Here is a 22,861-nt window from a genome sequence, read left to right on the forward strand (position 1 = left end):
CGAAAACCACGTTTTATTGTAAATATATCTTCATATAAATTGTGTTTGATACGTGAGAAACGAAAAATTAGCTAAGAAAAGGTGTTAGTTTAAAAGGAGATTTGTTTTATAAGAGAATATATATTCATGAAGTTATCCAAAACCCTACACCTCTTTCATTTCAATAAAGTATGAAGTTGTTTATTCAAAAAACAAAGATGGAAGGGGTGGAGTAAAGAATACAATAATAGGAGTTTAACCATTGGGTCAAAGATCCACATCAGGTTCCCTTGTAGATATTAGTTGTTGACCTCGACTTCAGTTCCAGTGAGGCCACTAATAGCTCCACCTCTGCTCTCTTTCTTAAATTTATGTCTTGGTGAGAAGGGGTCTCTTTCATATGAGAAGGGGAGCCGATCTCCTTCTTAAATGAAAGGGAAACCTATTCGTCTGGAAAGAAAATTGATTCCCTTTCGAGACATAGTAGTCAAAGGTAATTGTAGTTGGTGGTTGTAGTTGATAAAGATGGACAGAAGACGTGGTGATCAGGAAAAAAAAAAAAAAAGGGCAACACTTTTTTTTTTGTTGTTGAAATAATTAAAATAAACACTTATTTTGTGTTGCAAGAATTAAACTCAATTACACAAGCACTTGATTGATCCAAAATCTCTGTGGGCAACTAAAACAGGATGATAGGAGTCCCACACCAATCTCAGATCTCAAACTTCCATTGTCTCCTCCAAGTAGATAGATAAGATAAAAAATGTTACGTATTTTATAAGAAAAACAAAAGAAAGAGAAAATAATAAACAAAAGGGAAACGCTTCTCACGTTGTCATTTCCATTTTCATAGAAAAAGAAGAAAAAAACCCCATAAAAAAACCAGCCACAAAGTGCTGTCTCTCTCAATCTCTCTCTATAATATTAGTTGAGGCTGCTAACTTACGCCAACTAATCTGTTATTCGTGGATGGGTGTGATGAATAAATAACCCAACCCAAGCTCATTTTCTTCTTCTTGTTCTTCTTCTTCTTCTTCATCTTGGTCTATAGGAGTAGTAATTGTACGCCCCTAAATAAGTGTATTTTATCTAGGCAGATACTAAACACTAGCTACTACTTATATATATATATAGATAGATAGATATCTCTGAGAGAGTCTCACAAATACAAAATAGAAAGAAGAGGGATTGATTGTTCTGTTTAGACGGACGGACGGACGGACCGACGGACGGGAGAGGATGTCGATGCCAAAGGAATTGGAACAGGTTATGAAACAAAGAGGTGGATCTGTCCTCGGAACCAGAACCATTCTCAAGAGCGACCATTTCCCTGGTTGCCAGAACAAACGCCTCTCTCCCCAAATTGATGGCGCTCCCAATTACCGTCAGGTACTCTCTCTCTCTCTCCTCATTCTTATCTCAATTTCCAAATTCTAATATTCAATTTCAATTGTCAGCTTCAGTTTGATTGAACCCTATATATATATATACAAACACTTGTCCATAGATCTCATTTTATCATCTCTCATGGAGTAATTTTGCATTTGATTCATGTTACAAATCTCCTTTGTTATAATAAATAGATAATCTTATTCTTTGTCTCAATTAATAAGGTGAAATGAGCTTATTATAAACTACTATTTTTCTACTGCTTAATTGGGTATAAGCAAGTCTCTTCGCCACTTCATAAAACTCACCACTTGACTCTCTTTCGAGCTCAAAGTAACTTAAGTTCTACATTTATAATACCACACCAACCACTACCACATCACTACTACTCAAAGTTACCTGGTACGCGGATCGTTCCGTACGCGGTTCGCTACCATGTGAGTATGGTAATCAAGGACGCGATTTCAGTTCGTTTTGGACTATTTTCCTAGACAATATATTCTATCTATGATGGATTTATAATGGTTACATCTATTCTCGCACATCCTTTTTGCATAAAATTTACAATGTAACAAGCTAATAAAAAAAATTCTTTTAGTTAAACTACCCAAGTAGTCGAATTTATAGTTTTCTACAAAGCTTTTAGGTTAATTAAGACTAAAAATTCTGGTATGCTAATTTTGAGTTACTGGATCGCAAACCCACCCAAAAAGGGTATGGAAATCAAGTACGCGGTACGCAGGGTGGAGGAGAGTATCTGGTAACGTCGCGCAATAACATTGCCAACATCCAATGGATGTTCGTTATGCCTAGACTATCATGTGTTCATGGGTATCTAAAATAAACAACTGCTCATGTGGAATTAAATGCGGCATTTTTATGATATAATACAAAAACTAAGATTATGTAAAAGAATTTTTGGTTCCTAACTCGATCTTGGGCAAGTAGCGCAAGATGTAAGTCCCACGTCATACCCATCATAGTTAACCCCATGTGTTTGACGATTACTGGCAACACGTTTTTTTTTTACTCTGCTTGAATACTTGTGCGGTTAATTTGTGATTTGTTTGATAAATCTTACATGTTATTAGTTTTACGTACTTATTTTCATTTCTACTTGGTGTTATTAGGCTGAATCATTACGTGTTCATGGTGTTGCAATACCCACTGTTGTTGGAATCCGAAACGTACTTGACCATATTGGGGCACAAAAGAACGGGAAGCAAACACGAGTGCTTTGGCATAACCTTCGCGAGGAACCAGTAAGTATGTTCAATTGGTTGTACTGTTTTTCTCTTCAAAACAAGAGAAAGAGACAGTGGGTTGACATGACTTCAAATGCTATAGCAACACTATTTTTCCTGTATGAGTGTATGGTTTTTGTGCCATGCTCTAGAGATTCCTCAAATGTCCATTTTTTTGTTTCGCAGATTTTATATCCTTTTGATACATCTTATCGTGAATTTTGGTCTAAAACAACTTTTTATTGTTTTACATATATGAACCAGGTAGTTTACATTAATGGTCGCCCATTTGTTCTGCGTGATGCTGAAAGACCCTTTTCCAATCTTGAGTACACGGTATGTTCATAAGATAAATTTATTGCAGGTCTAAGTACATTTGCTATTATTTGCTAGCAAGGTTCAGTACCATACTATTGTTAATAGGTTATCATTCTGTGTTACTGTCTTAAGTTTGTTTTTCCAAAAACACGAACAAAAAATTACTGCGTGTGTGATACATCTTCTTAACTTTGATGTCTTTCTGATATTATTGTGTTTGTTCTGTATGTTGTCCGTGGTCAGTTTATCCATCTGCTCTCGGGTCATTTTATATCAATTTGTGTTTCTTTGTCCAATGTCTTCTAGCATTTTGTCTGTTCCCTATTGAACAACAGCATTAGTTCTTGGAAAAGTTACATGTACTTTCATGATATTATCGTAATGTGATACTCGTGAAGCATGATAACCCGATGTACTTTAGCGGAATCCCTTAGAACTTCTTTCAACTTCGATATCCACAGTTCCACACGTCTTTAACTTCCTATCTTTTATTTGACTTAATATAAGAATGGGTTTAAAATCAAATAGGGCATCAATAGGGAAAGAGTTGAACAAATGGAAGCTCGCTTAAAGGATGATATCCTGCAAGAAGCTACAAGGTACTTCATATATTTGTGTTCTGCTGACTTTGCTCTTTCACACCTATTTCTGTCACTGGTTACGATTGCTCTTTGTGATAGTTTTTTCTTTGTCTTTGCGTATGACTAAGCAGATATGGAAAGAAGATCCTTGTAACTGATGAACTACCAGATGGTCAGATGGTGGACCAATGGGAACCAGTAACAGATGGTTCTGTGAAGACACCTCTAGAGGTATATTATTGGAATACTATTTAGATTAGCAATGATATGTATTATTTTCATTGGATAGAGCAAGAATGTTGTCAGAAACTCCAGAAGGACAAAGAATTAAAGGCAAAAACAAAACCAAGACGCAAAGCACACACATGCGTGCGGTACTGCAGTGCTCAAAAAAGACCCCAAGAGACATCAATGGAATCTCATGTGATAATCACACCCCAACTTGACATGTAATTGTAAAAGCTGCCCCTCCAACTGATTAAAGTGCACAACCCAGAGGACCAGACGTAATATTAGTTATATCATCAGTAAACCTTCTTAAGTCCCATCTTCTTTTCCTTCAAACTATCTAAAATTGTTTTAAATATATATGCCCCAACTACTAGGGAAGAATGAAAACTCAGAAAGATATATATATATATATATATATATATATATATATATATATATATATATATATATATTATCTTCAAAGTTTCTTATATTGGCATGTGATACCTTCGGCAGGTGTACCAGGAGCTTCAGGTAGAAGGATACCTTGTTGACTATGAACGCGTTCCTATTACAGATGAAAAATCACCTAAGGAGCAGGACTTCGACATATTGGTTGGTCTCTCCATTTTGCTTTAGATTTTGATTAATTGCGTATATGTTTGTTTTGTAGTCAAATGATTGCTGTAAGCGTGTCTTCTATTTACTTAATGCTGCATTGTCCACGACATGTTGTCTATAGTATTATTGGCATGTGAATTTGTGGCTTCCCTAGTCTTTCCTTTGGTTTAAAAAAAATCAAATTTCTTTATGTCCTTGTCTGATATATTAGCTCTCGATCATGAGTTAGATGGACTATGTTGGAATACGATCCATGTTGAAGGCTTATGCAGATTAGGCTAATGAGATGTTTGATAAGGATCAACTCTAAAGAGGAATTTGTAACTTAACCAAGTACAAGGTGTTCACACTAGAGGTAGAATTGCTTGTACCGTTGCTGATAAAGTTGGCAATGTGGTGTAAATTGCATTTTGTGATAAGGCGCCAAACCCGATATATTCAAATGTCTAATCTGCATTTTTTAGAAGCGTAAAGCTAGCAACTAATATATATATATATATATATATATATATATGTTTTTCTTGAAAAGAACTAATATATATTTCATATTTGTATATATTATGTTTACGTATTGAGCAATAGATTACAAGCATTTATGAGGTATGATGTTGATTTGCATTTGGATATGTGGTATGCCGCAAATGTGGTGTTAGTGTGTTACTTAACCATATCTAAACATAGTTTGATTATTTGTCCTAAATATTCAGGTCCATCGGATATCAGAAGCAGATTTAAGTACCGAAGTAGTTTTCAACTGCCAAATGGGTCGTGGGCGAACAACTACAGGGATGGTAATTGCTACCCTGGTTTATCTTAACCGAATTGGTGCATCTGGTAATTTCTTGTTTTCTCGTATTTAACAACAAATTGTGAATTTGTTCTCATCTATATTTTCGATCTTATTCAATATCTTACAACTTATAAGTTTGTCCTGTTTATAACGAGTTCAAGCATGCATCTTCTCATTTATTTACAAACATAATGAGCAAATGAAGTCCTTTATGTATCAATGAAATGCACTTGACTTTTCGGAATTAGATGTTTCAAACAAATCTTTTCATATTTTCTACAGTACTTGAAACGAAATGAACTTTTTTTATTCAGTATATCTATTACCTTTTGGGAGTTTTGAGGATAATTTGTCTTTTACATCAGATAAATGTCTATATTTTTGTTATCTTTATAGCCTGAATGAGATATCTATAACTGCGCCTATCACTTCTCCTATGAGAATGAAGGATTTGCTGGATTTTTGGTTGATTAAATGGTGATACTCAAAATAGGTATCCCAAGGACGAATTCAGTAGGGAAGGTTCTCTATTCTGGCTCTGACGTCACTGATAATTTGCCAAACTGTGAAGATGCTATCCGCAGAGGTGAATATGCTGTTATAAGGAGCCTGATTCGCGTGTTAGAGGTAACCGGGATAGCACAACTGGGTCACAATTTTCTATTTTTAGCCATTTGATTTGATATTGTGTTCACCATTATATTAACAAGTTGTATGCTTTCAGGGAGGAGTAGAAGGGAAAAGGCAAGTAGATAAGGTCATAGATAAGTGCGCCTCCATGCAGGTATACATGAATTATTTTGCTTTCAGTTGTTGTCAATGTGGCTGTATACTCTTTGCTATGAGCACTACAATTTTAATTCCCTCAAAATTTTCAGCGCTTTGAATTATATCAAGAATTTTAAACTATTTATGTAAATTTTTCTGTTCTTTTGTTTTTATTCTTTTCTTATGGATTGTGTAACAGAACTTACGAGAAGCAATTGCAACGTATCGAAATAGTATTCTCCGTCAACCAGATGAAATGAAGAGGGAAGCATCGCTTTCTTTCTTTGTGGAGTACCTCGAACGATATTACTTCCTCATTTGTTTTGCTGTATTTATTCATACGGAGAGAGCGGCACTTCATCCTGGTTTATCTGGTCAAAGCAGTTTTGCTGACTGGATGCGAGCAAGGCCAGAACTTTATAGCATTCTTCGCAGGTGAACTTACAAACGCCTGCTTCATAAAATTTCTGAAGGAATTGTTAAGCACCAACTGTTATCTAAATCCTATTTTTAATGTGATCTCATCATACAAATATTACATATCAAAGTAGGTATAAATTTCAAGTGAGTCATCTTTCCGGACGAACTTATATATTTGAATGTAAAAATTTACTCAGCAGCCCCGATTTATCCTGACGGCGAAGGTTACTATATATTCCTCTTAGACTACTGACATGGGCAAGTGATTTTTCTTATAAGTTCTCAACTGACTTATCTAATCCTTACTCAAACTATATGGATAAAGGAACTTTTGATTTAATGCCTTAGGGCTCTCGTTTACCTTTCAGTTGTGGCTTGGCCAGTTGATTCTATTACCACTGTTTACTTTATAATTTTGTTCTGCAGTTGCAATAAGTAGAAAATTTATTTCGCCTCTCTATTTTCTTAAGGGGTTAACAGAGGTGCTTTACTTTTATATTTGGTAAGCCTGACGGATTACCTAATTTGTCAAGGCACTTAGACAGTTAGACTGTTGTATTCCTTTTGCTTCTTTCTCATGCATCATTTACTGTGTTTCTTTTTCCTACAGCCCGTGTCATACATGAAAACTTTTTTTTTTTTGCCTATCCATATTAGGCCAATTGTATTGGTCGAATACGCCTATTTTGAAGTTAAATATGCCTGTTGATGTGCAGATTGCTGAGGAGAGACCCAATGGGTGCACTTGGGTATGCAAGCTTGCAACCTTCTTTGATGAAGATTGCAGAATCTGCAGATGGCCGTCCCAATGAGATGGGTATAGTAGCTGCACAGAGGAGTGGCGAAGTTCTTGGAAGCCAGACAGTTCTGAAAAGTGATCATTGCCCTGGTTGTCAAAACCTAAGCTTACCCGAAAGAGTGGAGGGTGCTCCTAATTTTCGAGAAGTTCCTGGCTTTCCTGTTTATGGTGTTGCTAATCCAACTATTGATGGTATTCGAGCTGTTATTCAAAGGATCGGTAGTTCTAAAGGTGGTCGCCCAGTTTTTTGGCATAATATGAGGGAGGAACCTGTGGTTTATATCAACGGAAAACCGTTTGTTCTCCGTGAGGTGGAAAGACCCTATAAGAATATGCTAGAGTACACGGTATACATTTTTGTTTCTACTTATAATTATACACTATTTGTATCTCACTTAAAGGTATTTCTCAATTTGGGTGTGTTCCAACCAACATACCCCTATATACATGCGATTTCTGATGATTATTGTGCACACTCTTCATATTTACTAAGCAATACCTCGAACCTTTGATCTTCCATCGTGAATATGGTTATTGTGCTAGTTCATATACTATTTGCTTTATCGAGGAGTTATTGAGTTTTACCTCAATTGAAACCCATAACCCAAACTTTCTTTCCTTCTTTGTTTCAAAACCCTTCTATTTCATCATGTGCAGTCACATTCCCTCCGCTTATGTAATGTAATACGAAGATCTACTGTGTACTTCACATGATGACTCAATACAAAACTAAATACCCATTTCTAAAGTGTCTGTTTTCCAATAAACATGTTGGACTTTAGTTATCACAATATTAATTTAGGAAAAAATGGGTTCTTATGCTAGTACTACTGAAAAATGAGCTTCCCTCGTTTTCCCCCTTCCTTTTCTCAACAACCATGCTGACATCTTGCATGTATCTCTTACAGAAAGTATGTAACTGCTTAAATGTTCCTTTTCTGGAAACAATCACGTTGAGTTACAGGTTGTACATAGCTGTTTTAATTTAGGTGCTTCATACATACATTCTATTCAAAACTATGTATCAACATTTTTTATCTGCTTAACTTTTCATGCATTTCTTATTCGCTGAAGTGGAATATTGACATTTCAGGGAATAGACCGTGAAAGAGTGGAGAGGATGGAAGCTCGATTGAAAGAGGACATTCTACGAGAGGCAGAACGCTATGGAGGTGCTATCATGGTCATTCATGAAACTGATGACGGTCAAATATTTGATGCTTGGGAACATGTGAGTTTTGAAGCAATTCAGACCCCTCTGGAGGTTTATAGATGCTTGGAGAGTGAAGGTCTTCCCATTACCTATGCACGTGTTCCTATCACCGATGGTAAAGCTCCTAAAAGTTCTGATTTTGACACACTAGCGATGAACATATCCTCTGGTTCAAAGGACACTGCTTTTGTTTTCAATTGCCAGGTATACTTTCTTCCAAACAGCATTTGGGTTGGTTTTGTTGCACTGACATTTCCTATTGTTGTATTTATCTAGATAGGGCTATCAAACTTCAAAGTGGATGTCAATGCAAGAGCTTTTACCTAAAATTTTGTTTTGTATGTTCACAGATGGGGAGAGGGAGGACAACTACCGGTACTGTAATTGCTTGCCTTCTTAAACTTCGAATTAATTATGGGAGACCTATTAAAGTGCAACAGCTTGAAGAATTTACCTACGAAGAAATGGATGGTTCCTCAAGTGGTGAAGAATCTGGAAATAGCGGTCCTGCATGTACGTCAAGTATGATAAAGGGAAGAAGCAGCAATGAGCAGAATCGTGCTTTTGGCATAAACGATATCTTGTTGCTAAGAAAGATTACAAGGTTATTTGATAATGGATTGGAATGCCGAGAAGCTTTGGATGCTATCATCGACAGATGCTCGGCTCTACAGAATATTCGCCGAGCTGTTCTGCAGTATAAGAAGGTATTCAACCAACAACATGTAGAACCGAGGGTTAGGAGGGTTGCGTTAAACCGTGGCGCTGAATACTTGGAACGGTACTTCCGATTAATTGCCTTTTCAGCATACCTGGGAAGTGAAGCTTTCGATGGTTACTGTGGACAAGGAGAGAGCCGTATGACATTTAAGACATGGTTGCATCAAAGACCTGAGGTTCAAGCTATGAAATGGAGCATAAGGTTACGGCCTGGGCGATTCTTCACTGTCCCTGTAATTCTTTTCTCCTTCTGACTTCAACCTATGAAATACATTTACTCTCTTTCTCGTGTTACTTGGGATGGATATCTACAAAAGCATCACTAGTTTTTGTATTTCTTCAATTTAACTTTTATTGAAGCATATCTGATTATAACCTGTTGGTATCAGGAGGAGTTGAGAGCACCACACGAGTCGCAACATGGTGATGCGGTGATGGAAGCCATCGTCCAGGCCCGTAACGGTTCTGTTCTGGGAAAAGGTACCATACTCAAGATGTACTTTTTTCCTGGTCAAAGAACCTCAAGCCAGATACAAATACACGGGGCACCGCATGTTTACAAGGTATAATTGCAAGATTTTACATAAAGAGATATTTGACCCATATAAATCACACTCTTGTACAAATTCATTAAAGAACGTGGAGGAAGATTAAATCTAGCTTTGAAGTTGAAGACATTGTCTAATGAGGCAACAATTGTGGTTTTTGCCCTTAACCTTTGAGAATCCCTGGACCCTATTTTTTGAGCACGAGGCCTCACAGTAATAGTGCTGGAAGCATGCAAACAAGCAAAGCTGAGATCTCAGGCTTGATCTTCCCCCTCGTTGAGTTTTCCTGCTCGTCAAGAAGCAAGCCGAAAAAAAATCTACAGTATGGAACTAACTTGTGTGTTTAGTCTAGAAAGACAAGCCTTGCTATTAAGCTTTGCAAAAAGAGTACTATTTCGATACAAATTATATGTATATGACTATCCACCATCTGGATCTTGTTCTAAATGTCTGCAGTTCTTAGCGTGCAACGGTTCGCGTAGTTGATGGGCTCTGATACCATTTGTGCGTGTGGTCCATACACCTTGCCCTCAAAGTTGTCTTGGGCCTATCTCATCTCAAAAGCTAGCTCAAGACGCGAGGCTTCCCCTCACACTTATCAAGTGACCATCACCTCCTCCCACAACCAATGGACTAACACCAACAATTGATACTTTCCTCCTACCTTAATTTTTTGTGGTATTACCATAAAATGATGTATTGGACAAACAACTCGTTTATCACTAGAAGTGGAAATCGATTTTATGCCTCTATGGCTTATTACTTGCTGCAATGTATTATTACTTGGAGTTCAGTAAGTCCCCAACCCCCTCTTGCTTTCCCGCTTGATGGGGAAAAAAGAGCTTGTAAGTGCGGCTTCCCCTTTTCCTGCTTCATAGCACAACCCTGCAAATACCTCACCTTATCAGAATATTCATGTGTGTGTGTTGTGTTAGGGTTCAATTTGTTGGTGGAGCAAATTTCATTCTATTATGTGGTTATGTAGCAAAATTATGGCTTATAATTTGGAGCAGTTTAGTCGCTGAAATCACATAAAACAGTTTTTGCCTATATCACCAAATGGTTATGTGGAAAACTACTAACCCCGTTAAGTATTACATGACATTTTCCATTTATTCAGAAGCTCTACTCTTTTCAGGTGGATGGTTATCCTGTTTATAGCATGGCGACTCCCACAATAACTGGTGCTAAAGAAATGCTATCGTATTTGGATTCCAAGAACAAGGGAGCGGCAAATATTGGTCAGATGGTGGTATTAACTGATCTAAGAGAGGAAGCAGTTGTCTACATCAATGGCACACCCTTTGTCCTTCGAGAATTAAAGCAACCTGTTGATACACTTAAACATGTGGGAATCACGGGCCCGATGGTGAGGCATCCTTAAGGCGTACCTTTTACGTAACAAATTAGCAGAGAATAGTCTTTAATTTCTGCCCTTTTGCACTTATGCAGGTAGAGCATATGGAGGCTCGGTTGAAAGAAGACATTTTAGCTGAGATCGCCCAATCTGGCGGTCGAATGCTTTTACACCGGGAAGAATATAATCCGGCATTAAATCATTCAAGTGTCATAGGATTCTGGGAGAACATTTTAGCAGGTGATGTTAAGACACCTGCAGAAGTATATGCTGGTTTGAGGGATGATGGCACCAATCTTATATACAGGAGGATACCGTTAACTAGAGAAAGAGAACCTCTAGCTTGTGATGTTGATGCAGTTCAGTCTTGTAAAGATGAGTATGTACATGCAGGCTGTGTTTTTCGTGGTTAATCATTTTTAGAATGCTAAGATTGCACTTTTAATTTGTAGTGGTTAACTATTGAACATTCAATAGTTACAATTTGGGCCTGCGTTCTGTTCAGGCATACCTTTTATACAAGTTATGTTATGAACATGTGGTACTCAGATTCCTCCATGTCTGAGTGGCCTCTAATTCAGAGCAAATTATTACTGGAGTCCTAATTATACACATATGGAGCGCTATCTTAACACATGTCTATATAATGAAGCATAATAACAATCCATGCTTTTATTGATGTTCAATGTGTAAGGTAAGATGAATCGAATAAGCTGCACTTTTCTGCAGGTCAGCAGGTTGCTACCTTTTTGTGTCTCATACAGGCTTTGGAGGTGTCGCCTATGCAATGGCAATCACTTGTCTTAGGCTTAATGCAGATGTGAAATTTGTGTCGGACAGGCTGGAGTCAACTGTTGGTACGCTATCTTCAACATCCAAAGACAGCTTCTCCTCTCAGACTTTTGATGGAGCTCCTAAACAGGATGATTACCGCGACATACTAAGCCTTACTAGAGTTCTCGTAAATGGTCCCAAGAGCAAATCAGAGGTCGACCTTGTCATTGAAAGGTATGTTGTGGGAAGAAAATGGTGAATATTTTTCTGATCAGCTAAACTAGAAAAGGAAAAGGAACACAGAAATCCTTCTGCGGGACAATGATAGATCAGGGACAATAGCATCTCGTTCTACGGGTTCCAACTTTTGATACAAACTAATCCATAGCTTAGAGGAGGTCATTGTGGTTCTGTTTGTTGTGTCTTTTCTACGGGATGAAATGCTTCTCTATGTCAAGTTATATAATGTTTGAACAATTAATAGGGAGTGCAGTATGTGCACCCATAAGAGTGTCGGAATCCATGTCATTTGCATCATTATGAATAATTATGACTTATGTAGTCTTTTGTTCTGTTGAACTTCAGTAGGGTTGATCTTCCTATTTTCTATTTTGAAGGTGTGCTGGCGCTGGGCATTTGCGGGATGACATTCTTTACTATAGAAAGCAACTTGAAAAGTGTAGTTTGGGCGATGATGAGAACAAGTCATATCTCATGGATATGGGTATCAAAGCCCTCAGGTCAGTTTAGCTTCCTAACTTGGTAACTTGCTTCAACAATATATCACATAACAATTGCTAAAAGATGAGGTTATTCATTCTATCTCCTCCTGCAGGCGTTACTTCTTTCTGATTATGTTTCGGTCCTACCTATACTCTACATCCACCGAGATTTGCTTTACTGCATGGATGGAGGCAAGACCAGAGCTTGGCCATCTCTGCAATAACCTCAGGATCGTTAAATAATAGCGCCTCCGGGGCACCCAATGGAGCTTCTAGCTGAAGTATTTTCCGGGGGAGGCTATTTGATATATAAAAAAATATATTCATCTAAAAGTGTGATTTTAGATTTTTTGGTTATGAGGACTAGGTGAAATATCTGTATTATAATTTCACATGTATAGTAAGCGGGCCTTGTCCACGAATTGGGCAAATTGTAGTCTCTCTATACAAATGACCTTTTCCTATCTCTTCATGCTGATAATGTTTTTGAGTAAGGACTCTTTTTTTTTTTCAAAATGAATTGAAGGTTTTACATGGAAATTGGAGTATTGGGGCCACACCGTGGGTAAGTGTTATAGGGGCCTCCGAAAGTGTGACAGATGACTTTCTCGCAAATGCTTAGGGGGAGCATGGGATAATAGACGCTTTCAACATTTCTAGAGAGGAAAATTTCCCTTTCAGTCTTTCACTCTCCATTTCTTTGCACCACAACATTTCTAGAGAGGAAAATATTTAAAAGCGTCCTCGCTCAAAATATGCACTTTGCTTCTTCCTTCAATTTAAAAACAGGTGGAATAGCAAGCATTTCACATTCCGTGGATACAAACCGATTTTATAGTAGAATTATACTGTACTACTAAATACACTCAAATTTGTAAGAACAAATTTTGTTACAAATTTCGGTTCAAATTCATCTATTTTAATCCTAGAGCATTGGAGTTGACTTACGTGAACACACCTATTGTATGGCGGGGTGCTTAACCGAACTCACTCAACCTAAATTTACAAAGGAGGGATTGAGCCATTGGTCCAAAAAGGGGGCAAAAATGAAAATTTCACCCAAAGTTGCCTAAAAATGAAAGGGAGGTCCAATGTGTCAGTTTGGGGGTCAAAATTACGTAAAGGGCCCTTAGAAAATAAAGTATTTACCGTTCATGCCATCGAAAATTACAAAATTGCCATCGAAAATTCTCGGGAAACGATTTTTTTTTCTGAAAATTATTTTATTTACTGGAAATTTGAAATTTTCGGGAGATTATTTTATTTACTGGAAATTACAAAATTTGAAAATTTGGGCGGGAAATTATTTTATTTACTGGAAATTTTTTTCTGTACTAGACATTTTTGTTGGGCGGGAATTTGAAATTTCGTAAAAAAATTTGAAAATTTGGGCGGGAATTTGAAATTTCGTTTGAAAATTTCAAAACTTCGAAAAAAAAATTTGTGACCGGGAAATTATTTTATTTACTGGAAATTTTTTTCTGTACTAGACACTTTTGCTGGGCGGGAATTTAAAATTTTCAAAAAAATTTCAAAATTTGCCCGGAAATTTAAAATTTTCAAAAAATTTTGAAATTTTGGGCGGGAATTTGAAAATTCGTAAAAAAAATTTGGGCGGGAATTTGAAATTTCGTTTGAAAATTTCAAAAGTTCGAAAAAAAAAATTTGAGACCGGGAAATTATTTTATTTACTGGAAATTTTTTTCTGTACTAGACACTTTTGCTGGGCGGGAATTTAAAATTTTCAAAAAAATTTCAAAATTTGCCCGGGAATTTGAAATTTTGGCCGGGAATTTGAAAATTTCGAAAAAAAGATTTCGTTTGAAAATTTCAAAAAAATTTGAAAATTGGAATTTTTTGTGTAAGGGAAATTATTTTATTTACCGGGAAGAGATGGTTTGCTGGGCGGGAATTTGAAATTTCGTTTTCAAATTTTCAAAAAATTTTGAAACTTTGAATTTTTCGTATACTGGTAAATTATTTTATTTACCAGACATTTTTTTTTTCAAGAAAACGTCAGCATGTCCCGTCCAAGGGCAAGAGGGGAATAAAAAAAAAATCTGACATTTGGACCTGCAACTAATTTTTGGGCAAGAGTGGATTTTTTTTGGGTTTACCCCCCACTTTTTGGACCCCTAGCTCAAAAATCCTTTACAAAGAGGGGTTGAGGCACCATTAACAATGTCTCGAAATGTAATGGGGCAGACGCCGAGTGCAAGTCAATCTACATTTTTATTTTGTTATCAGTCATCACAATTTTCACCGGGTGCTTGACCGGCGATTTCACGAGCACCGACCACCGCTAATGTCCTCTATCATCTCCACCAACCCGCATCTTCATCTTTTCTGCAAAATGAGGCTTTCATTGCTGCTTGGAAGAAAGTAATTCCAAATAGTGAACCACCAAAGACTTCATATATTTTCTCCACCAAATCCCTTACCAAACTTACTGTGAATTTCGTCTTGCTTTCCCAGACTGAGCTCTCATCCAAGGAGCCAGGTCAGTCATTTTTCTTCAGTCTATTTATTGATTGTGCCAATTAGTTTCTCCATTTCTATAATTTTATTAGTTTATGTTCTTGATAATTGATTGTCGGTCTTAGAATTCCATCGCCCAGAATAAGGAAGACAATGAGCAACCTATTCAAGTTGCTTGATTTGGCATGGGCTCTGCTCCATCTGTGAGCTTCTCCATTGGTTTATTCGGAATGGAAAATGTTATTTGAAGAAATAGGTCTCCTTTTTTTTTATCAAACCCCCCACCCTCCGAAAGAAAAAAGAGTTTTTTTTTTTATGAACCGACTAAAAAGAAGCCATTTTTGATACTCAAGCCTTGCAGCTGCACCATTTCAGACATACCAAAAAAGTCTTACAAACGAAGCTCGTTAGTCCTACATACCAAGCTAGTGAAATGGGAATCACATTTCACAAACTAGGGTCGGCCTAATAGTCAAGCAGACTTTCATTTTCGTTCTTTTATGTTTTACTATTCTAACTTTGCTCACTGTTCCCTCCTTGTAAATGTTTATGTACCCTGTGTAAGTGTGTAGGTGTTAATTGATATCCGCGATTATTCAGCGAAAGAGAGCGCCTGAGATGAATAATAAACCGTGGAAGTTGACGGAACTCATAATTTTACTTACTTATGCTGTTGGTTTCTATGTCATTATCATCCGCCGATCCTTACAAATCTCCCAAGGTTTATCTCTGATTAAATGTTTGGCTTTTCCTGTTCTGATTTTCAAGTTATTCTGAGTTTGTTCTAATTGTCTCTTCCCTTTTGTCGGGGTCAGATCACTCTGGAAAACTTTACGGTGGTTTGCGACGTGGGTGGATCTCCGGTAGACTTAATGTACGTTACTCTTCCCTTCCGATCAGTGATCTTCATTTCAAGCATGTTTCGGGTAGAAATTTAATTTTGTGTGAAACTATCCCCTCATAATTTGAACAAGCTCCATACTAGAGCTCTCACTTCTGTATAGGCCGTTAAATTTTTAGTTTGTCGGTCATCTACTCATCTCTATATGGAATTTGGATATCATAGCAGTGCAATGCTTTCAATTTCTCTCGTTATCCGATCCGTTAGCTATCAAAGCTAAAATGTGTTTTATTATAGGATGTATCTGATGCCCAGTGGAGAAACTTTCGTGGAAATTTACCTGTTCTAACACTTGTTTTCGGGCTTTTTACGCTCGTTGCAAATACTTTGAGGATACAATTTCGCCTAAAAGGAAAAGGGATGTCGATCATTTGGATATTGACATCTCTCATTTATTTGTCATATCTACACGGTGCTTGGTAAGTACATTTTATATTAACAATGTATTAGATGTCATCTTTGATGGATGAACAATTCTTTAACCTTCTTTCATTAATTTTTGCAGTGTCATCTTCATCCTTTCAATTGCTTCAGTTAACTATCTTCTGGTAAAGGTGTGACTCTTGCACTTATAATGCACCACGTACTAAATTGCTGATGTTGTTTTGATTTTGTCTTCTGCGAACTACATGTATAATTTGGTTGAGTAGGTTTTCGTTCTTATTTTTAGTTATCCAAATGCTTCACTTCTATTATTTACCTTCCAACTGAACAACTATATCTTTGGCACACCAAAATAGGGTATGGGCTTCCAATTATGATAGTGTACTAAATATGTGTTTCTGCAGATGCTTGCTAAATCAAGGTATTTCACATGGATACTTTGGATCTTCAACATATTTTTTCTTCTATGTAACCGTGTTTATGAAGGATATTCATTTTCGACTTTCGGGTTAGTGATATAAGCTACCGGCCTGTGGTTATTTGTTAACTTCTTACAGTTAGCTAGTGATACCCTGTCAGGTTCAACTTGTTTGGTAACTCTTGTCTAAATCTTGATTGTACAGGCAATATTGGGCTTTCTTTGACAACTTCCGTGGTACCTTTAGGTGGCATATATGCTTTAACTTCGGTATTTTCTTTACTTCTCCTTTTGGGCCCTCTAAAGCTTCATGATGTCAAACTCAGTGTCTATATCTCATACTGTCTCACATTTTTAATTATATAAAAATAGACACAAAAATGTGTATTCATATTCCATATTCATACGAGGTGGCCGGGTTCGGACATGGCAACCTAACTACTCCGTGAGGGTGCTATTAATAATATACACATATATATTTCTTGTCTAGATATTTTAAGTTAATGTTATTTGTGTATAAGTCAACCATGGCCGACTGATACACAAATTCGTTAACCTAAAGCTGGAATTTGTCAAGCACGCAGTAAATGTAATTGAAATCTCACATTTTACCGATAGAAGCTACAGTGAGAGTCCGGCAAGTATTTGAGTATCTGATACACTATCCACATGTTATATATCATTTTTTTTATCATCAGCTAGTTGGAGATTTGTGATCTCGTAACCCGAAAATTTAGTTGTATTGACAAAGAATCAGCGGACTTACTTATTTGTGGATATGCATCTTACTTCTGTTGTACATGGAGCCTATTTGTGTTAAGGCCTCAATTTCACACGATTTTACAATATTAAATCTACTCCACTACCCCTATAAAGTATCGATAAAGCTTGCAGCATAAGTCGTCCGTAAGAATTCTCTGATGAGCATCTTATAAATTTTAACCTGTTTCCAAAATCCAAGCAAAAAAAGAGAGGACCTGTTCTTAGACACCCTAGTTCCACTTTGCATATACATGCAGAAATGGTGAAAATTCATGTTGACTAGTGCCCTTGTTGTCTCTTACTTTTACTGAAGATTTATCTTATGTATGTTTAACAGTTGTTCTGCGCATGATAAGCTTTGGTTATGATTACTACTGGGCACAGCAAGATTCTTCTTTTGATCAAAAAGTATTAATGATAGTTTCTCGTTCAGCTCTTACTCCATTCATGCTTTATGTGTCATTAAACTATTCAAGGAGTTATATATTCCTAATTGTTACATCACTAATTTTTCTCCTTTATGTTTGTGGCAGAAGCACGTTAAGCGTTGCCTTATTTGTTCATCTGGAAAAACATGCTATAAATATTTACAGGTCTGTCATTTCTTTGCTTTTCGTTACATAATTCATATTAATATATTGAATAATATTTACAAGGCCCTAGAGTATAGGAGCTTTAGGGCAAAATGCAGATTAGGTATCTGCAGGTCTTACTCTTCTAAACATTAAGCGTTTAAAGCATTCCAAGAACTGTTAACTCTAAAAATAATTCTTTGACATCCTCTATGATCTTCTCCAGCTTCACCTCTTCTCCTTTGAAATTTGAAGGATAGCACTGTTTTTTCCCTTCCATATTCCCCACACAGCCACATCAGTGCAAAAGGGATTAGACTCCTATTCTGTTTGTCCTGTTTAGGGAGCCTGATACTCTCGCATTGCTCGAAGGCCATGTGTTGGGAAGGAGGCATGCACCATTCTGTGTTAAAACTTTGAGAAAGGATTGCCAGACCTTGGAAGTTACGCTGCAGACTTGCAGTGCAGCAAAAGATGAGACCCATCCTCAGCTTCTCACTTGCACAGGGGCAGCATCTGTTAGGTCTATTAGAACCTCTCCTGATTAGTTGGTCCTCAGTCGGCAATTTTCCAAACAGCAGCCCACAATACAAAACTTACCCTGCTTGGAGTGTTTCCTCTCCAAAGTCTTCTTGTCCTCCTGATCTGGTCTTCTTTAGCCTTGATGAACCTCTGGTAGCAGCTATTTACCGTAAAGGATAATATTCTCCTTTTCTTTGCAATAGTGTAATGTCGATGTTATGTAGTAACATAAGTGCCCCATTTATACTTTGACTTTATTGATTCAGCATAGGAAGAGACTACTCTGATTATAATATTAAGAAATATGAATACCACTCACTGTTAAGGTTTGTATCAAGTATCAAATCAGTCCTGAAATCAACCCATCTCCTTCTTAGGGACCTTGGTACTTTGGTAGTATAGTCTCTTCTGTAAAACCTACAAAATTTTCTTACTTTGTATATCTGAGTGCTGGTTTTGGCCACATTTCTAGATACGTCTGTCAGAACTTACTTGGTACTACATCTGTTATCTTAGTATTGTTCATTATTCATGAGATGAATGGTGGTTCTGCGTTCATTTATATTTTCCAGGAGAGAAGCCTTCAAACCGACAACTACTCATTTGTCACGTACATTTGCTATCTACTATATGCACCGCTTTACCTGGCTGGACCAGTTATAAGCTTCAACGCTTTCGCTTCACAGGTCTGCATGTTTTTGTGTATTCATATCCATCAGAAGTACCATTCATTAATGTATGACTTCAAAGTTTTTGGCTTGGGTGATATTTGTTGCCATACTTTGGCAGTAGTATATTACGACTTTGACAGCGAACTGGATAGCTCACAATAAGAATGGATGCAAAAATACAGTTTGACTTCTCAGTGTGATTGACTATTTGCTTAATATCAATGTGAATGACACTAGATCTCTTCTGGATGTCTTCTGAAGAGAGTAGTGACTTAGCAACCTTATAAGCTGTTTATTTTGCTTTTATGTCGAGTTCTCCTTGACCTAGCCCTTAGAAATTCTTCCCCCTTTCAATATATTTATTCAAATTTTTTTCTATGCGGATCTTCTGTATTGAGTTGCAAGATAGGCATGTCAACTAAATAAACCCTCTACTTTATCTAATTTGTTGGACTTCTGGCTGTGACTCCTTGACATTGATTTTTTTTTTTTCCTATGTTTCGGATTCTCTTAGCTAGGGGCACATGATGATTAATTTTTGACTTTCTGCTTACTCACATATGTATCTTATGGTACAAGGGTTCTTGAAATTCAAGTTTTCTTATTTTTATTCATTTGTTGTTACTATTGTTCCTAGGCATGTGAACTATCTTCCGAACTGTTGCTATCTTGCAGTTAAATGCACCACAGAAAAATTATTCTGTTCGAGCAGTGGCTTTCTATGGGTTTAGATGGATCCTTGGTTTGTTTCTCATGGAGCTAATGACACATCTATTTTATTACAATGCTTTCGCAACTGGGTAAGTAATTTGATGTGGCCGACTATTCAAATGTTATTTCCATTATTCTTTTCTACGACTAATTCTGTCTACTTTCATAGTGGATCGTGGAAGCATTTATCTCCTCTGGAGGTGTTCATTGTTGGATATGGGGTAAGAGATCTCAATGGTAAAGTTGCTAGTGTCCGAAAAGCTGTTGTACTTGTATTTGTTGACTCAAAATTTCTGTTAGTAGAACCTGAAAGACCATGTTCCAGTTATAGACACTTAACCATTAATGAAACATAATTGGAGCCTTGGATGCGAGGGTCATGGGTTGAGATTAGTCTAATCATGTGCTATTCAACCCATATGGCCATATGTCAATGATGAAGTTAACCCTCTCTGATGATATAGTTCTTCATATCCTGTTTAAGAGATTTTGGATTGCATAAAAGATATTTACGAAAAGCATATATTAATTTTATTTGTGGCAGGTCTTAAACTTCATGTGGCTGAAATTTCTGCTGATCTGGCGCTATTTCCGTTTTTGGTCACTGGTACATATCTGAGACTAAACACTTCTTCTCTTCTCCGTCCTCAACTTCATGCTTATAAGTTTATCCTGGATGCGTTGAATCATTTGAGTCTATAGAGCAGAGTCAGTCCTACTTGACAAGTGAATTTTGCGGGGTGATAATAACGTGTCTTAGTATTTTTGAGAATCACTGTATTGTCCTTATCAAGTTATCAATATTTGTAGGATTAAACCCCACATTACCATCTCATGATTGTAGGTTGGAGGAATTGAAGCCCCCGAGAATATGCCAAGGTGCATGAATAATTGCTATGACTTGGAAGGCTTCTGGAAAAATTGGCATGCTTCTTTCAACAAGTGGCTTATCAGGTTCTGCTTCAGCCTTAAGCTTACTGTTGAATCATGAACGGTAACCCTGTTCTCATGGACTTAATTTTTTGTGTGTATGTTAATAGGTACATATACATTCCTCTGGGGGGTTCTAACAGAAAGCTACTCAATGTGTGGGTTATATTCACGTTCGTAGCAATATGGCATGATTTGGAGTGGTACTTCAGTTTCCTTGGTTATTTTCTTTCTAATATAAGCTAATGATTTTACATTCACTTTTGGAATAGAATAAATCTAATTTCTTATAAAAAAAAATTGTAACTATAGGAAGCTTCTTTCCTGGGCGTGGTTAACGTGTTTGTTCTTTATCCCAGAAATGGTAGTGAAAGCTGCAGTTGCTTCTTTCCAGGTAACAAAATTCGTATTGTTTATATAGGCAGCAAATGAGCTTCATTTTTTCATAGAAATCTGATGCTGCTTATATTCAGTAGTCATGTATATGAAGCTTGCAAGATGTCTTCTTTTCTACGTGCCCCAATACTTCTGCACTGTTATCTAGCATCTTCCTTTTTGTTTTTAACCCGTCATGTTTTGAGAGTTATATCTTCAGAGTTGCCATATCTTCAGGCTAAGAGTACATCTGGAGAGTGCATTCTTCGTGAACTAAGTGCGGTTGCTGGTGCTGTTACCATTATGTGCCTCATGGTATGGATTTTCCTTTAACAATTCAAAATTTAGACTTTCTTTAGCAGATTCTTACTTTTTTGTATACTTGTGACTCCGGTCGTGGTTTGGGACTTTGGCTTTGGCTGTTTCTGGTGCATGATTTTACTTATTTGGTCCTCTTTTCCATGCATAGCCACCTAAGTTTAACTTGAGTAAGAAGATACGCCATAACAACACCTAGAGAACGGAGAACCCAACTTGAGTGATGAAGTAATCTTCAAAGCAATGAGGAAGGATAGGCAGTTGGTTCGACAATTTTACGGCCCACCTACCACTAGAGAAAGGATGTCAATCCCCCATAAACATTGTCTGGACCTCTCTATGTATTCAATTGGATTTCACATACCAAGTCAGGATTAGCTCTCATCTGATGATGAACCGATTCTTGTTCATGGTCCATCTAAAAAAGTAGAAATATCCAAGAAAGATCAAGAATTCTGTTTTTTCTGTTCCCATGAACTTCAGTGGCTATACGTGTGCCGATTTGTTGTCCATTATTTAAGTTGAAAGTAAGGAATATCTATAACATATTGTCTTTTAATTATGTCTCTTTCAGGTTGCGAACCTAGTTGGTTATGTAATTGGACCATCAGGAATCAATTGGTTGATTTCTAGATTCCTCGACAAGGATGGTATGTGGTTTTATCAATAGAAAGGGAACGTGCCTTTCTGCTGCTTGTAAGTTACCTATGAGAACTAACTAATTCAGTGTTTGAAACCTCTACAGGACTACCCATTCTAGGTGCCATTTTTGTATCGTTTTATGTTGGAGTGAAGGTAAAACGGGTTTAAGTATTTTTCGTTGTTCTGTTGGAGTCTGAGTTTCTTCTTAAAGATATTTAACTACATTAGCAGACATGATAGTTTTTTCTTTCTTACTTTTGTTGGCAGCTTATGTTCCATGTCCAGGAAGTAAAGCAAAAGGCATGGTAGGAGATCCACATTTGTCTCATAGATTGGTTTGTTTGAGATGTGAGGGTCTCTTTTCTTTGTCTACAAGCAGTTACAGATGTGGAAGTGCAACTGAGGAAATCTTTGCCACGGGCTGTGATCCTGTGTTGAGCCGAATGGGTTGGACGAGAAGACCAGAAAATGGTTCAGAAAAGAAAATTTCCACCGAGACATTATCAGGCCGATGCTTGAATATTTATTCGACTTGGAATCCACCAACCGAATGATTGATTGATATCCCCCTCTCCACCCAGTTTATTGTTCTCTGATAAAATAATGTATTTGAAAATTTTAACAAGGAAGTTGCTGCACAGAATATGATTGATTGAAAGATCAGTTTGAGTCTCTTTATATATTCATGTTATGATCATGTTTACAACCCTGGCCTAAATTAATG

General features: G+C 37.0%; 2 protein-coding genes across 8 annotated transcripts; both read left to right on the forward strand.

Annotated features, from left to right (window-relative positions):
• The first annotated feature begins 611 nt into the window (after window positions 1-611).
• LOC147551510 (metal ion-binding protein) lies at window positions 612-12,917 on the forward strand. The gene is made up of 19 exons (XM_086671242.1): window positions 612-1,368; window positions 2,499-2,630; window positions 2,877-2,948; window positions 3,459-3,529; window positions 3,643-3,742; window positions 4,238-4,336; window positions 5,050-5,176; window positions 5,626-5,759; window positions 5,857-5,916; window positions 6,100-6,335; window positions 7,037-7,466; window positions 8,213-8,536; window positions 8,683-9,285; window positions 9,442-9,615; window positions 10,739-10,969; window positions 11,053-11,336; window positions 11,687-11,965; window positions 12,349-12,471; window positions 12,567-12,917. The coding sequence occupies exons 1-19, from the start codon at window positions 1,219-1,221 to the stop codon at window positions 12,694-12,696; spliced, it is 3,759 nt and encodes a 1,252-aa protein (XP_086527368.1). The 5' UTR covers window positions 612-1,218; the 3' UTR covers window positions 12,697-12,917.
• Window positions 12,918-14,679: 1,762 nt separating this feature from the next.
• On the forward strand, window positions 14,680-22,843 carry LOC147551511 (membrane-bound O-acyltransferase gup1-like). Of its 7 annotated transcripts, none has more exons than XM_086672299.1 (21): window positions 14,682-14,948; window positions 15,057-15,134; window positions 15,504-15,652; window positions 15,747-15,805; window positions 16,070-16,251; window positions 16,338-16,386; window positions 16,621-16,724; window positions 16,840-16,904; window positions 17,734-17,804; window positions 17,930-17,989; window positions 19,063-19,176; window positions 19,837-19,961; window positions 20,042-20,093; window positions 20,417-20,479; window positions 20,717-20,826; window positions 20,913-21,005; window positions 21,115-21,196; window positions 21,415-21,492; window positions 22,070-22,145; window positions 22,241-22,290; window positions 22,405-22,843. In XM_086672299.1, the coding sequence occupies exons 3-21, from the start codon at window positions 15,550-15,552 to the stop codon at window positions 22,444-22,446; spliced, it is 1,578 nt and encodes a 525-aa protein (XP_086528425.1). In that variant the 5' UTR covers window positions 14,682-14,948; window positions 15,057-15,134; window positions 15,504-15,549; the 3' UTR covers window positions 22,447-22,843. The 7 variants fall into 7 exon arrangements, with proteins under 7 accessions (XP_086528424.1, XP_086528423.1, XP_086528425.1 ...); XM_086672300.1 differs by having other exon boundaries at window positions 14,689-14,948; window positions 15,497-15,652; XM_086672296.1 differs by having other exon boundaries at window positions 14,696-14,948; window positions 15,532-15,652.
• The last annotated feature ends 18 nt before the right edge of the window (window positions 22,844-22,861 follow it).

Source organism: Eschscholzia californica, unplaced genomic scaffold (assembly GCF_041429995.1).
Source record: "Eschscholzia californica isolate CP2 unplaced genomic scaffold, dmEscCali1.0.p SCAF_3, whole genome shotgun sequence".
Taxonomy (NCBI): domain Eukaryota; kingdom Viridiplantae; phylum Streptophyta; class Magnoliopsida; order Ranunculales; family Papaveraceae; genus Eschscholzia; species Eschscholzia californica.

Excerpts from the sequence above, each read along its gene's own strand:
- LOC147551510 (XM_086671242.1), top strand. The coding sequence starts at position 1,219 with ATGTCGATGCCAAAGGAATTGGAACAGGTTATGAAACAAAGAGGTGGA. Across the intron at positions 5,177-5,625 it reads TAACCGAATTGGTGCATCTG|GTATCCCAAGGACGAATTCA; the intron begins GTAATTTCTTGT and ends TACTCAAAATAG. Across the intron at positions 11,337-11,686 it reads GTTCAGTCTTGTAAAGATGA|GTCAGCAGGTTGCTACCTTT; the intron begins GTATGTACATGC and ends ACTTTTCTGCAG.
- LOC147551511 (XM_086672296.1), top strand. Across the intron at positions 17,990-19,062 it reads CATGCTATAAATATTTACAG|GAGAGAAGCCTTCAAACCGA; the intron begins GTCTGTCATTTC and ends TATATTTTCCAG. Across the intron at positions 20,827-20,912 it reads TTCAACAAGTGGCTTATCAG|GTACATATACATTCCTCTGG; the intron begins GTTCTGCTTCAG and ends GTATGTTAATAG.